Below are 15,165 nucleotides of genomic sequence, written 5' to 3'. Positions count from 1 at the left end.
AAAAAGAATGATCTTCTTCTGCCTTCCACATCATCAAAGAAACATTTTCAAAGCCCCAAATCCCAGCTACAGTGCTTTGGTGGCTTTGCTTGTTGACAGCAACTTTATATTTATGTCACTATTCTTCCTGGTTTTGAGTGACCACATGCAGTGCTTGCAAGCTGGGAAGGTATATCTAAACACACCGATATATAATGATTTCTTTTTACAGAAAAGAATACAGTGTAAATCAATTCCTAGAGGTATCTCAAGATTTTATAACACATTTTGAAGCTTCTAAATTATTAGTAAAGCTATAGTTGAACTCTCGGCCTTATTTAGCAAGTGACTATTTTTATTTCATTTTGAGCAAAATTCTTATTTTCCTAAGCTTGAAGATAACAGAGTGGAATTAAGCATCTGCTGTGTATGATGCACAAATGTTTAGATTCCCAAAGGACATATTGAAAAAAATCAATTTTTCCTGTTATTCATGATAAGCTTTACAAGGTCTTCAAATTGTAAGCATGTCTTATGCATACATATTTTTGACATCTGGGGAACAGATTTTTATCTCTATGACATCTATCTTCCATTTATTTTCTTGTTAATAACACCGCCTTATTTTAATGTGAAATCATAAAAACGAGCAGATAAAATTTGTTATTGTTTGAGATACTCAATTTAACAACTACTTTTATTAGTTCACTCAATTATTATGGATAATATATGACTTTATATTTGAAGTTTCTTCTGTTTGTAGTCAGTCTTATAGCAGAGATTTGCATATGCAGAAAATAACCTCCTTCAAATTTTTCAAAAAAGATGGCTTGGAGAGACCTTTCCTCCTCTTAGCTTTGTATACTAGCTCTCTAAGCAAGCATCTTAACCTGTGCTTAATGGTTAGCAAGGAGTTTTCACAAGAATTAAAGCCCATTTCATCTCTTTTATGGATATTCCCCATCATATCCAAGAGGAAGAATTCAGAAACTAAGTATTTGAGTGTATGAGAGATATTTGTCAACTGCCTGCAAATAATATTACTTTCAGTGTGTAATATGTCACAGCAGCTATTGGAAAGGAAGGCGAGTAAAATGACATTAACAAAAAGCTTCTGATTGGATTCTTCATGCCATGGTAGTTTTTACTTAGTTTTATGAAATAATGAACCTTGTGTTCACAATGCCCATTGTGTTTTGATTCATTTTATTAGAGTGGAAATATCCAGGTCACTTCAAAGATTTGCACACATGTTAATGATGTCTATAGAATCAAAATATGCTTGGAAATGGTGCATTGCTATTTTAGTTGATGATGATTTGGACAATAAGGGCTCATCATTTACATAATTTTTGTTTTTTTTATCGTAACATCTATTTAATTGCCATCTACATATAGTTTGTTTCAAAATATTTTGAAGTGACTTAAAAGGAATGATAGAAGTATATAAAAAGTAATATTTGCAAAGTCAGAGTTCTTTAGAGCACAGGTAATGTGTTATAAAGGAAATAGTACATGCTTATCCATTTGCTACCTGTGAAACTGTAGATGGTTATTTAGCCTCTCTGAGTTTCATTGCCTTCTTTGTAAAATATTTCCATTGCAGCATTGCTGCAATTAATGTTTAAGGTTGAGTACATGATTAAAAGTGAGTTTTCTCATCATCCTTTAAGAGATAGACAAATATCTTTAAAACGTGCATATTTTACCAAACAAAATCTCAAATTTATGTATTTGACTAAGCTACTAATATGATCTTATTATTAACAACTATCATTAATTGAACACTTACTATATGCGAAGTTATAAATTACCTTTGTCCAAAGCTTTTTTGTATCCATTATTTTATTTCATCCTTAACAACAAGTCATTTTGGTTCTTCTGTAAGAATAGCTATCTTCTGATTAATGTAAATATGCGTACTAGAGTATCCTGTGAAGAACCACTTTTGAACTTATTATGTGATGAGCTAGTATTACTTCCCATAACATCATTTATAAACCAGAAGTTGCTGGTGTGTCCAAAAGTATATTGCACATGTCTCATTCATGTTCTGTTTTATGTGAATAGCAAGATATGTCTTTCTTATTATTTGTGCTATACAAATCAATGTGTGAATCAAAATTATCTAAGTAATTCAAATAATAATTGCTTCACATGGAGGAATTATTTTGTCAAATATTGTTGAAATTTTGCTATGATTATAAGTAATTATTCATTTCTCCACATATACTGCAATAATATAGATATTGGTATTCTTTGAGAATTTCCAGGTATTCTATTGAAGATTTTTATTTTGGTATTCTTTCATTTCTTTCTAGCAGAAGTTAACATATCTACATTCTATATTCTGTGGAAGTTTTTTTTTTCTTAAATATTATGTGTCTTTCACTTAAAACATTGTATCTCTTGGTTTTTGAAATTATTACAAAAATAGCCATTTAAGATTCTTATTTTTTAATACATTAATACCTTTCATTTATTTGAATTAGCAACATAGTTAGACCCTGTCTCAAAATTAAAAAAAAAATAAAAAGGCTAGGAATGTGGCTCAGTGGTTAAGCACCCCTGGGTTCAATCCCCAGTAGGATTGGGGGAAAGGAAAAGGAAGGTAAGGAAGAGAGAAAGAAAAGAAAAGCCATTAAAGACCAAATCATCAAAATCTCATGATTCCTAAGTAAGAATGTCAGAGTCCAAAGTTTTTATGGCTAAGGAAAAACATCAATATGTTTGTTTTGGAAATTAGGGTGTCATGGGAGGGAAATTCAGGGGAGATGCTAGATGGCAGGAAGAAAAGACGTGAGCTGCTAGAAAAGAAGTTGATGTTTAGTTTACCTTTTTGAGAAATGTGACCACAATTGGAGAAAGTATAAACCAGTAAAAAAGGAGAGTGATTGGTTTAAGGAGAGACTTCAACAACACAATTGTAGGCTAAGAGATTATGCATATAAGTTAATTAAAGGAGGGGAATTATAAACTGACCAAATCAAAAGTAGTTACTACTTTTGGTGATAGAAGTCAGGAGAGTTGTTACCTTTGAGCATACAAAACAGATTGGGAGGCTGGTGATATTCTAGATTTTCATGTGAGTTATAATTACATGGAGGTATTCATTTAAAAAATATATCAAGATTTATTATAATATCTATTGTCAAAATGCATATTTATTTGTAAAAAAACTGTATTAAGCTTTACTGTATTTCATGATATATCAATTAATATTTTATCCTCCAAACAAGAGTAGTTAGTGTATATCAAATTCTTCACATGCATGATGTCACTCAATCCTCACAGCAATTCTATGGGGCAGGTCTCTTAATGTCCTTGACTCACAGATGTAGAAAGAGAAGCATAGACATTTTAAGTAACAACATGTAAATGAAGCAGTCAGTGTGTTACTCCAGTGTGACAGCAGGGCTCAGATCTCCTGGTCACTATTATATGGTCTCCTGTTAGAGGAAAGGCTTCATTGGAAAGGAAGGATCAGGGATTGGGAGAAATTCCAAGATGGGAAGCATAGGGAATATGAGGATATTAAAACCATGGATGGTCTCTCCCTCATCAATGATATAGGAGGCAAGGCCATTTAAGAGGATATGGAGGGATATTGAGATTTGGGAAAGGTGAAAAAAAAGAAAGATTATGAGGACAGAATTATGAAATGAGTAAAACACATTGTGAAAAGGCAGCATATGGTAGCTATGGAACTGTTCAAGCTGTGGGATCAGATGCCCTATTTTAACCCCTGCAACCCATTCATGAACCATGTGATACTGATCAAGCTACTTGATTTCTTCAAACCCTCATGCAAATGGGCGTGGTTATCATCTGACCACATTTCATTCTGTTTTATATTGTTAGGAAAATCCTCTATCCTGTTTTCCAGGGGTTAATCCTCTCTCTGACTTAGAGTCTAGGGGGACTGCATTGAATATTTTTATCAATTTAGGGATGATTGACATTAATATAGTATTGAGATTTTTAGTACATATACATATTAGTATTTTTTCCATTATTTCATGTCTTTTGTGTTTTTCTATTAAATTTTATAATTTGTTACATGAAACTCCTGCCCATTTTTGTTCACTGTAATTGAAAGTACTTTATACTGCTTGGTTTTATTATGCATAGGATCTTTGCTTTTATCAAATAGTTTGCCCCTAGCAATTTTGCTTCATATTTTTAGTTTCTTTTCTTAGCTTCTGATCCCTAATATTTTCAAAAATTAAACCCTTCATAAGATAATTCCCCAGTCCCATCTTACTTAGTACTTCCATTACCACCCCAACACCCTTCAATCACCTAGGCTATAACTTCTTTCCCATCCTAAGTCAGTTAAAATCAGTTAAACCTTCCCTCGGCATCTTCTGAATTTGGCCACACAGTGAATTCACTATCAATCACCTATTCTCTTTTTCCTTATGACTTGGTCACTTTAGTGTAGGTGGGAGGGAGCAAAGAGATTAATGTGTCATGCTTAATTATAAATTTCATATTGCATTTTCTAGATCATTGCTGATATTTAAGAAAATCAAGTTTTTATATTGATTTTGTAGTTTAGGAAATAAAAGGTTTGCATTTTGATCTTGAATCTAGCCACCTTGTTAGTTTTTTTTTTTTTTATTTCTAATAATTTAAAAAATGTATTCTTTTGGATTTTCTAATAAGAAGGTATATTATGACAATATTGTCTTTTCCTTTCCTATTGATCTTTCTTGCTTTCTTGTCTATTTTAGAATGTTAGACATAATGGTGAAGATCCTCCTCTTTTTCATGATTGGGATGGGACTTCTAATATTCACCATTAAATATTACTTTCATTGTTTTGGAGAGAAAGTCTTTATTAAGTAGGAATATTCACTTCTACTTGTAATTTGCAAAGAACATTTCTTAATGAAAAGTTGAGTTTTGAATTTTATAAAATGTTTTCACATTTGTTGATGTGATCACATGGTTTTCTCTTCCTTAATCATTAATGTAATAAATTATATGGAGGTCATTTTAAATGCTGAATCATAGTACATTAATAGAAACACTCTGATTTGATACTAATTTATTATCCTTTTACTGTGTTTCTGGGTTCCATTTTTTTAATTTGGCTCTTTCACATTTAGTTGATAAATGAAAGTGACTTATAATTTTTTTTTTTGCTCATTTTGGCATCAATGTCATGGTAACATCCTTAAAAATGACTTGGATAGGTCTATTATTTTTCTTTGTCTGGAAATGTTTTATAAAATGGAAATTTTATATGTTGATTTAGTTTGTCTACTAAATTCTTCTGAATTTTTGTCCTTTTTAAAGAATTGCTTCTTTCTTTTTCATTTAGTTTTAACTAAGGTTATTAGTTTTATCACTGGGGCAACTTTAATAATCTGTAGTTTTTTAGAAGAATGTCTATTTTATGTAACTTTTCAAGTTTGCATATAGATAGAATACATGCTATCCTTTTATCACAATGTTTACCTTTTTGCCCACCTTTAAAAATTAAAAAAAAAAAATGCTGTAGCTTGGTACCCATTGATCAACTTATTTTCATTCCTCCCTATCTCTCCCCACTCCCCCAGCCTCTAGTAACCAGCCTCTACTCTGTTTCTGTTAGATGAACTTTTTATTCATGTATTTATTTATTTTTGGCACTGTAAGTTAAAACCATAAGGGTTTTACCACTGAATCATATCACAGTCCTTTTCATTTTTATTTTGAGACAGTGTCTCACTAAGTTGCTTACGGGCTCACTTAGTTGCTGAGGCTGACCTGGAATTTGTGATCCTCCTGCCTCAACCTCCCAAGCCACTGGGATTACAGGCATGTTCCACCACACCTGACTAGAAGAGATGAATTTTTTAGAATCCCGATATGAATGACATCATGAAGTATTGGTCTTTCTGTGCCTACTTTAACATAACATAATATCTCCGAGTTCCATCCATGTTATTATAAATGCTATGATTTCATCTCTTAATGAGTGAATATTATTATACTATGTAGATGTACCACATTTTCTTTATATATTAATAGGTTGGACATTTAGGTTGATTCCATTTCTTGGCAATTATGAATAGTGCTGCAGTGAACCAGGAGTGCAGCTGTCTCTTTGACAAACTTATTTCATTTCCTTTGGATCTATAGCCAAAAGTGGGATTGCTGGATCCTATGACATGTCTATTTTTAAGCTTTTGAGGAATTTTATTACTGTTTTAATAACTATTGAGCCATTACAGTGAAATAGCATGAATATGTTCTGGTGTTCTACTGCATGATGGGGGTGACTATAGATATTGATAATGTCCTGTATGTTTCTAAAATGCTAAAAAGAAATTTTGAATGGTTTCACTGCAAAGGAATAATAAATGTTTGAGTAAAAAGCTATGTTTATTTTAATTTGAGCATTAAACAAAGTATGTGTGTGTGTATGTGTGTGTATATGTATATATATAAACATATATGTACATATATATAAACATCACATGGTGGCCCATAAGTATGTACAATTTTGATGTGTCAATTAAGAAAAGTAAAACAGAAAGAAATCACAGTTGCCAAGGCTTAACTACTTTATTGACTTTTTTAGATTCAGTATGGGTTTTATAGATAAATTTTATGGTACCTTTACTTCTCCATTTTTTAAGTTTCTGATTTTATCTTTTATAAATCCCTTCTTCTGATTTTTAAGCTAAACAAATGTCTTCATGTTCTCTTGTTTTCTATATATTCAAAGGTATAAAAATTCTGAATATAATTATAGTAAAATCTTACAAGTTTTGATATATAAATTTCCCTGTTATTCAAAATTATAATTTATATTTTTCATTTAAAAATCATTAATATTTTAAAAGCTTTTTCTACCCCGAGTTGAGAATTATAACTTTAATTTTTAATTTCATTGTATTATGAAAATATTCTATATGTTATAAACTTTCTTGGACTTATTTAATCACTTTCTGTTATAGGACTAGTTACCTTCTGAAAATGCTCCATTTGTATTTTGAAGAAATGTGCATACTCTTATGTATATTACAAAAAAAATATTAATCTCTTTTTCTGGTTGTGTTATCCTAATTGTTCATTTGTTATATTAGCCTCTGCTTTTCTGTGGCTAAGAGCTGTATCTTAAGTCCCTGATTATAATTTTAGTTTGATAGTTTATTCTAGTTTCCTCAGTTTTTGTTTCATTTTCTGTGAAAAATGGTTACTGATTTCATAGAGATGTGTTTCTTCTGAATCTTCTTCATGGTCTGCTCCTTTTATCACCATGAAAAGGCCCTCTTCATCTTTTTTAATGGGTTTTCCAATATTAACATTGTAGCATTGGAATTTTGCATATTAACATTTGCTTAATTAATTTCTTTTCATTCCTTCATTCTGTCTTCCTGTGTCACTGGGTTTGAGGGATGTCTCATAAGTACATTTCTGAAACTGGATTTTTAAATCCAATATGAAAGTTTTTTCAATCTTTTGCAGTGAATTTAAGCATCCCTTAATTTGTAATTTATGATGTACTTGGAATTATTTTGCTCTTTTATTTTTTTGTATTTATGATTCTTTCTAGTTTGTTGTTCCTTTACCCACCTTTAATTGGAGGAATAGAAGACTGCTTTTAGTTCCATTTTTCCTCTGCTATTTTACAAATATATAATTTGTTTTTACTTGTTGTGTTTTCCTTAACATTGTTAGCATGTATGTTCAGACATATTTATTCTATCATCTGGAGTTAATCAATATCTCTAATATGCCTGAGTAAAAGGAAAATTAACATAATTTTGTCTTCCTCTGCATCTTGTAACTCTCACCTCTCACATCTTTGAACTCTCACTGATATTATTTTGAATTTAATATCCAGGTGGCTACATTTATAAAATTATATATGTATATATATTTAAGTGAAGGTTTACTTAGTTGCACATATTTTATTTCTTTCTTTGCTATCTATTACATCTATCACTTCTTTTATCTCATTTCCTCCTCCTGGAGTTCTTCTGAGTGGTTTACATTGTTCAGCAATTCTTACAGAGAAAATCTTAAAAGAACTAAACTTCACAGTTCCTTTTGGTTCTAAAAATATCTTTATTTCTGCCTCTCACTTGAATAATAGTTTGGCTGGGTGTAGAATTCTAACTTCAAAGTTATTTTCCTTAGAATGTCGAGGCTATTATCCCTTTGCCTCATTGTATCCTGGGTGGCTTACAAGGAATCTGATGTCAATCTGATTCTTATTTCTTTGTAAGTAATCTTTCTTTTCATTCTGACAGCTTTAAAGATATTTCTCTGTATTCTTCATGCTCACAAATTTCATCACAATATATTTAGGTACACTTGTGTATATGTGTGTTTCATCATCTATCCCAGAGCCAAGAGAAGTTTTAAAGTTCTGAGAAATTTTCCCATAATATTTCTTTTAATTCTGCCCTTCCCTCTATTTCTCTATTTCTTTCTTCTGGAAGTACTTAAAATGTATTTTAGGACTTTGGTGTCATTCATATAATGTAACTCTTTCCAACTTTCTGCATCTTCATCTCTGTTCCCAACACCTCGTTTTGGACTTCAGTGTCCATCTTCAGTCTGTTCTCATCTGCTTTTGGTTTCTATCAGATTTCTCACAGTCTTTGGTTCAACACCACTTTTACTTCCTTTCTTGTCAGTTATTTTTTAAAATATCTCTTCTATTATCTCTAAGGATCTGGGATAAAGGATGTAGACAAGCATGCTATATATGAACAATGCTTAGTTTAACAACCTAAATCAGCTTTCTTCAAGTTTATAATATTTGTCAGTAACACTTATTAGTGGTGATACTGAGGAGACCAGACTCGGGTTTAACAAGACAGGAAAAGCAAAGAATTAATGACAGACTTGAGGTTCCATTGAGTTTCATGTTCAGAACTGTGAGCTGTCAAGACCCTTCTAAGGTAAGATCCAGGAGTACACACACAGGAGCTGCAGAAGGAAAAACTATAAGAGCCAAGTTCATCATGGTGGGTTCATTCATGGTAATAATGAACAGGTGTCAAGACATGAACCTGTTTTAGAAAAGGAGGATGGAAGTTTTTAAGTGCAAAAGTTGAAAGTTTTTAAGGGCAAAAGCCCCAGTACTGAGGAACTTATGGGATGTTTAATCTCTGGGGGTTGCTGATGTGGAATTTAGGTTATGTGGGGGAAAAGGCCAAAGAATTCTGAGCCCAGAACACTGGAATGACAACTCCTGTGGAAGCAGATGTGTCGTTTGTGGAAAATTGCAGAAGTCATCGGAAAATTGCTAATTATAATAATTATTTGAAACATATTATTGACATTATTACAACTTAGCAAATATAGCTTTCAGAAGAAAATCAATGTGTGTTTCCATCTGTCAAGTATTTGCTTTTATACTGTTTCTTCAAGTGATTATGAAGCAAAATGTAATCCCTTTTTCTGTTTCTCAGGAACATAGATTTTGCTGTCCTCTTCTGAGGTTAGTTTTGTGATTTTAGACCCCTCTAGTCCACACGTACAATCCTTTAAATTAAGACAGCTGATCTCCAACTTAGAGCACATTCAAGACATCTGAAGAGTCATCTGGCCATACTACAGTGCCACTGATTGCAGGCAGAAACAGGCCATACTTTAGTTACCATTCATTCTCCTCGTAGGCTGTGACTTATATTATTTCCAGAGAGACATGAATTTTTGAAATAAATGCCACTAGCTCCAAATTAAATCTTCTCCAATTTCTATTAGTATTAAAGTGATGGACTTCCAAGTAATAAACACAATAGAAAAAAAGCAGATTAAAAATCTCTGTATTCAGGTATTGAGTACTTCATCGTTTTTGATAAAATTTTAGTGCATTCAGCACTTAGGGTCTACCATTCAACATTTTTACATTGTTTGATATAATCCTTTATTGATGGTGTTTAAATGGACAAGGAATGCATTGCTAGCACTTAAAATTGAGATAATACAAATTGGGGGAAGAAAATGAAATGTAAATTATAAAGCATAACTAGTCCTAGATATTGACTGGAAAAATTATCTTGAGTTTCAAATTGGGATCAGAGACTGTAGATCAGTGGTCAGAATAGTCAGCCTGTAGATCTTTAAACCTTAACTTGGGGGGAAAGTCCCAATGTCTCAAGTATAGAAGAAGTCATAATTGGTTAAACCTTCTACATTATACTTGAGACAGGAGCAAAGGAGTAGGGAAGAGCATATGGAAATCCATGGCTTTATGGTACTGATACTTGACATCTTTACGAGCATAAACATAAGGACTAAGCAGATATAAGTACTGCCTGAAATAAGGTATCGCATGCTGAAAATGGTACCACCTTTTTAAGTGCTATTTATCATAATAATGCTAATAGTATCATTCATTGAGTATTTGCTGTGTGCCTAACACAGTGTAGATTATCTCTTATCACTGGAACAGCCTGGTGAGATAAGCATGAAAAAGTTCTTCATATGGGATTAAAAGAATTGGGAAGCTAAATTAATACCTGGTAAATTGCAAAAGAATAAGTAACTAAGATGAATAACGTTGGCCCCAAAATAAAAATTCTAATAAGGTTCTCCTTTAGCATTAGATTGAATTGGAGGTAGGAGGATGAGGATCCTATTTTTATTTACTTGCTTGCGTTTTTTTATAATTTTTTAATTTTTAATTTTTTTAGTTTAGTTTCTTTGGTTGATTTCAGTTTCTGGAAACAGCAAGACTGAGACTGACAAAGGAAGAAGTTAGTTCTGTTGCTTGTTCTTGTCTGTGACAACTTGCCTTTCAACAAGATTTTACACAAGGAAATTGTACCAATAGTGAAATATTTAGCAGGATTTACCAAAATGAAGCTGCTTGTCTTTTGCAAATAAGTCACAACTAATGGTTCACATATTTAGAATGATTAAGTTGTATGAAGAAAAATATCTATGAAGTCATGCCTGTGTATTATGAGTGACCCAATTAGCTTTTCAAAATGACTGGATTAAGACACATGTTGCAATGTAATAATACTGAAGCAGAGTATTAAGTAATTTAAAATACATATGTTATTTTTGTTCTAGGCTATTAGCCAAACCTCATTTTGTACTTTGCTGTTGTATCATGAATATCACGCATATATAAAAGCAAAGAAAATTTTCCTTTTGAAAGGCTGTTACTCTTGCAAATGTAATCTTAACATCAACCCAGACAAAACAACAAAGAAGAATTCTTGGGTAAAAAGGAAAGATAAAGACTGTAGCCAAAATAATCATGTAAGATGTCTGTAACTTAAATTAAACCAAAGAAAAGGACCATTCCTGTAATTATATTTCAAGAAAAATTTTAAAGTAAAGCAGTAATTTTAATCTCCCTTGAGTTCAAATTTACATTCCTAGTTCTCATAAAAGAAATCAAACACACAAACGAATTAGGACACATATTTTGTTCTGTCAAAGGGACCATAGGCAGCATAGACTGCCCGACTTCTAATTTCTGTAAATAATTACATGGCACTAAGAAAAAGTGAAGGCTGAGCCAGAGATTTAGAACCCTCTGCAGGACACCTGAGTCCCCACCACAGTCCAGTGTGAGTCTGTTCTTTGTTTCCACAGAGCATCTGTACAACTACCACAGCATTTTTGCACTTTTTCTTCCTGGCTTCCTTCTGTTGGGTTCTGACTGAGGCGTGGCAGTCATATATGGCTGTAACTGGAAAAATTAGGACACGGCTTATAAGGAAACGCTTTTTGTGCCTTGGATGGGGTAAGCATATTACATACCCTTTCGAGCTCTTCTTAAATGACTTCAAGCTTCTGTACCCTGAAGCAGTACAGTGATTATCCACAGGCTGCTTTGTGTCTAATTTTATATATGAAGTAGAAATATATGAGGGCGGTCACATTTGAACATGCATTGGTCATCTGGAACTCTAAGAAGGCAACAGTGCCTGCAGAGTGTGAAATGAGACCAGAGATGGAAAGTTCTCTGCTAATACTTTCTGAAAATGTAATGTCTTAAGTTTTCAGGACATTATTCTTCACTAGCATGTTCTCCCCTCCCCAAACTAAGAGTTCTATCCCAAGAAATCTCAAAACAATTAAAGAATACACCTATTCATGTCATAGACAGAAAGCCATTAAAAAAATCAATGAAATCTCATGTGTAATCAGTGGGGTCCTCAAAAGTATAAATAGAATTGCAAACAGATTTCATTATTTCTTTGCTTGTTTTTATTGGGAAATTTTTCTTTCAAATCGCTTTATGACAGACATCTTGAAGGTTTACACATTTCATAGGACCATTTCTAATGAGAGCCTAATTTTAAAAGCTGGTTTTAGAAAGGAATTTTCTTGTTTGTCTTTGATTAAAACACCTACACTAAAATAACTGAGGAATCTTAGACCAAATACTCAATAAATAACTAGTGTATAAGAAGTTGAGAATAGGTTAGTGAGATCCAGGGAAATTACCGATTAGTGGGCTTATTAAAATATGAGAATAATTCATGCTGAAAAAAGATTAAAAATAATTAAAGATTATCCCTGGTTTCAGTATGAGTCTATATATGTTTAACAAGTGTATCAGTACTTGGGACAGGAAGGCAGTTAAGAAAAGCTGAAGGAAGTTTTCTACTTAAAATTTCATAAAATTTGTCTAGACTCCATGACAAAGATTATCCAAAGTGAACTACTATTGATTAAGGGAACATTTTTGTCATTTGTTAGACAAATTGTCATTATTAGAAATACAGAATGCAAGTAAAAGACCAAAATTCTTAATAAAGAGTGGTGATTTATTTAACATGGTTACTCAAGATCTTGAGGAGAGGGTTGGCAGCAGTTCTCCACATATACAGCTAATATATATAGGTAGCAAAAATTTACACCGATGGGCAGAATAGTGGCATGTGTGTTTTAGTCTGGACAATGTGACATAATGAATTTTGAAAAGATATATATACAAATTCAAATCATATAAAACAAAGACTATTCATCATTTAGTTATTACTCAAGGGAGAATTGTTTTCTAATGAACTTGGTCCAGTCAACCAAAAAGTCAACAAATCACATGCTGAATAAAGGATGAGGAGGGTGGAGATGAGGAGGATACTACATACACAATTTATATTATATATGGAGTCATCAGTATTTGGTCAAAAATGTGATAGGTCCCTCTGAGATGCTCTCCATAGTTCTTGTCATTATACCTCACAGATGAATGGGATGGCACTAGAGAAGGCTCCCAGAAGAAAAAGAATAGTAAGAAATATGGGAAATGGTAGGAAGAAAGAAAACATAAAGAGGGGCACAAAAGGATGATTTGGTGATAGGTTTTTTAATCTGAAAGGCAAACATGATGTTCCTGAAAAGAAGGCACAACTGAAACTTAAACAAACAAAAACTTTAAATAACAGATTAGATTGAGCTTTTATTCATCAAAATAAAGGGAAATTCTTTCATTAAACTTGAATGAGATCATAAGTGATTCACATAAACAACATAAACTAAAATAAATTGTAAATTCAGAAATGGTGCAGATATGCAGGTAATTAAACTTCTTGTTCCCACATTTTTGTTATTATAAGTAAATTATAAAGAAAATGTTAATTGATAAGGTTTACTTTTTCTATCTTAAGTACAATTTGACATGGATCAATAATGTGTGGCCAGATGAATGTTCCACTTCTGTAAAATTCCATCACACCAGAACATCTAGTTTTTGCCTGTCAGATTTTATAACTATAAATTTCCTTTATAACTGTGTAAACCCCTAGGGAAAAATAACTTAAAAGATACCCTAAATCTCTGTTATTACTTCCCTTTAAACTTGTGTCAAATGTGGTGGTAACCTAGCAACATCAAGGAAGTGCACCAAGTTGAAATACCAGCTGTCGCTCTCATATTTGGCACTTGAAAGAAAGTTTGTAATGGAAACATACTTTGTGAGGTGATTCATCCAAAGGTAGTTGCTCTGATTTGAACATCTAGAGTTTGACCTGGCTTTTCTAGGGCCAGTATGCACAGTGGCTATTGCTGAATATGAAGTGTGACATTGCTCTTCTTGCAGGTTTGCCAGCATTAGTAGTGGCCACATCAGTGGGCTTCACCAGGACGAAAGGATATGGCACAGATCACTAGTAAGTCCATCCACAGTGATAAATCATGTTAAAACTAAGCAAGTCATCAAATAGGCCCCAATCGTCTTGAGTGACACTGCTGTGGCTTGTATTTTGTCATTGAGTTATTAATGAGGAACAATGTGAGCAACAAAATTTAAGGGAAAAGTACCATGGTACTGTTCAGAATCCTCCTTTCATTTTCTCATTTCTTAATAAGATAGGTGTATTTGGCTTTGAAATATTTCAGTATTTACTGTTCATGTTGAAACTCAAATACTTTTTTTTTCAGAAATAGATAAAAAAAAGCCTTGACATATTTACCTTTTAGAATGTGATTCTGCACTGAACTTCTAATAACATTATGATAATATATATTGTTATTAACCAATAAGTTTTTTTGTGTGTTAGTTCAAGTTTTGCTGTTGTTTAGGGTCATACATGTTTGATATTATAAATCAGGGAAAGTAAGAGACTCCATGTGAGAAAATACCTGGGCTAGAAGAAGTTAGAAGGGAGAAAAGCAGGTAATAGCCCATCTTATACTTTGAGAGCTAAAAAATTCTTTGAGAGAATTTAAAGTTTATATTTGATATTTCAGATTTAAAACAATGCATTTTCATACATTACTGCATCTACTCTCATTTTGAGGAGACAATTGAGAGATGTGGAAAGAGTGTGCATCTTATTAAAGGCTTACGTTTTAAAATGTAATGTTCTATTTAACTGCCTTCAGGTTTGAGGTAGGATTCACTGCTAGTTAGGCCAGCTGGTGGGTTTATCTATATTGGGAGGATGCCAAGGGACTTCACTCCACCTGCCAATCCAAAAGAAACTTTCTAAGAGTTTAAATAGCTCATGTAATCAGAGCACTTATTTTTCTTATGCAGTCTATATTGTTGAAAAAATTCTGATAGCATCTATAATAAAGCATTGTTTACTATAGCACTATTACCTTTAAATCATTACTTTTTACAATAACATGATGATTTTGGTACTGATAATTCCTATATTGTGAATATGAAAACAAGTGTGATTATAAATGTTATGGTTCCTACTTTCAAGGAGTTATCAATTAAAGCCAAATATAATATAACAAGTCATGTATTGATCTTAG

General features: G+C 32.4%; 1 protein-coding gene across 1 annotated transcript in view; it reads left to right on the top strand.

Annotated features, from left to right (window-relative positions):
- The window catches only part of Adgrb3 (adhesion G protein-coupled receptor B3), a 687,882-nt gene that overhangs the window by 618,339 nt on the left and 54,378 nt on the right, over positions 1-15,165 (top strand). Inside the window, exons 19-20 of the mRNA XM_071613277.1 lie at positions 11,545-11,695; positions 14,000-14,069. Coding sequence (XP_071469378.1) covers positions 11,545-11,695; positions 14,000-14,069 — 221 coding nt within the window. The remainder of the gene's footprint in view (positions 1-11,544; positions 11,696-13,999; positions 14,070-15,165) is intronic.

This window comes from Marmota flaviventris, chromosome 6, assembly GCF_047511675.1.
Source record: "Marmota flaviventris isolate mMarFla1 chromosome 6, mMarFla1.hap1, whole genome shotgun sequence".
Lineage (NCBI taxonomy): Eukaryota > Metazoa > Chordata > Mammalia > Rodentia > Sciuridae > Marmota > Marmota flaviventris.
This window is presented reverse-complemented; position numbering and strand designations above follow the sequence as displayed.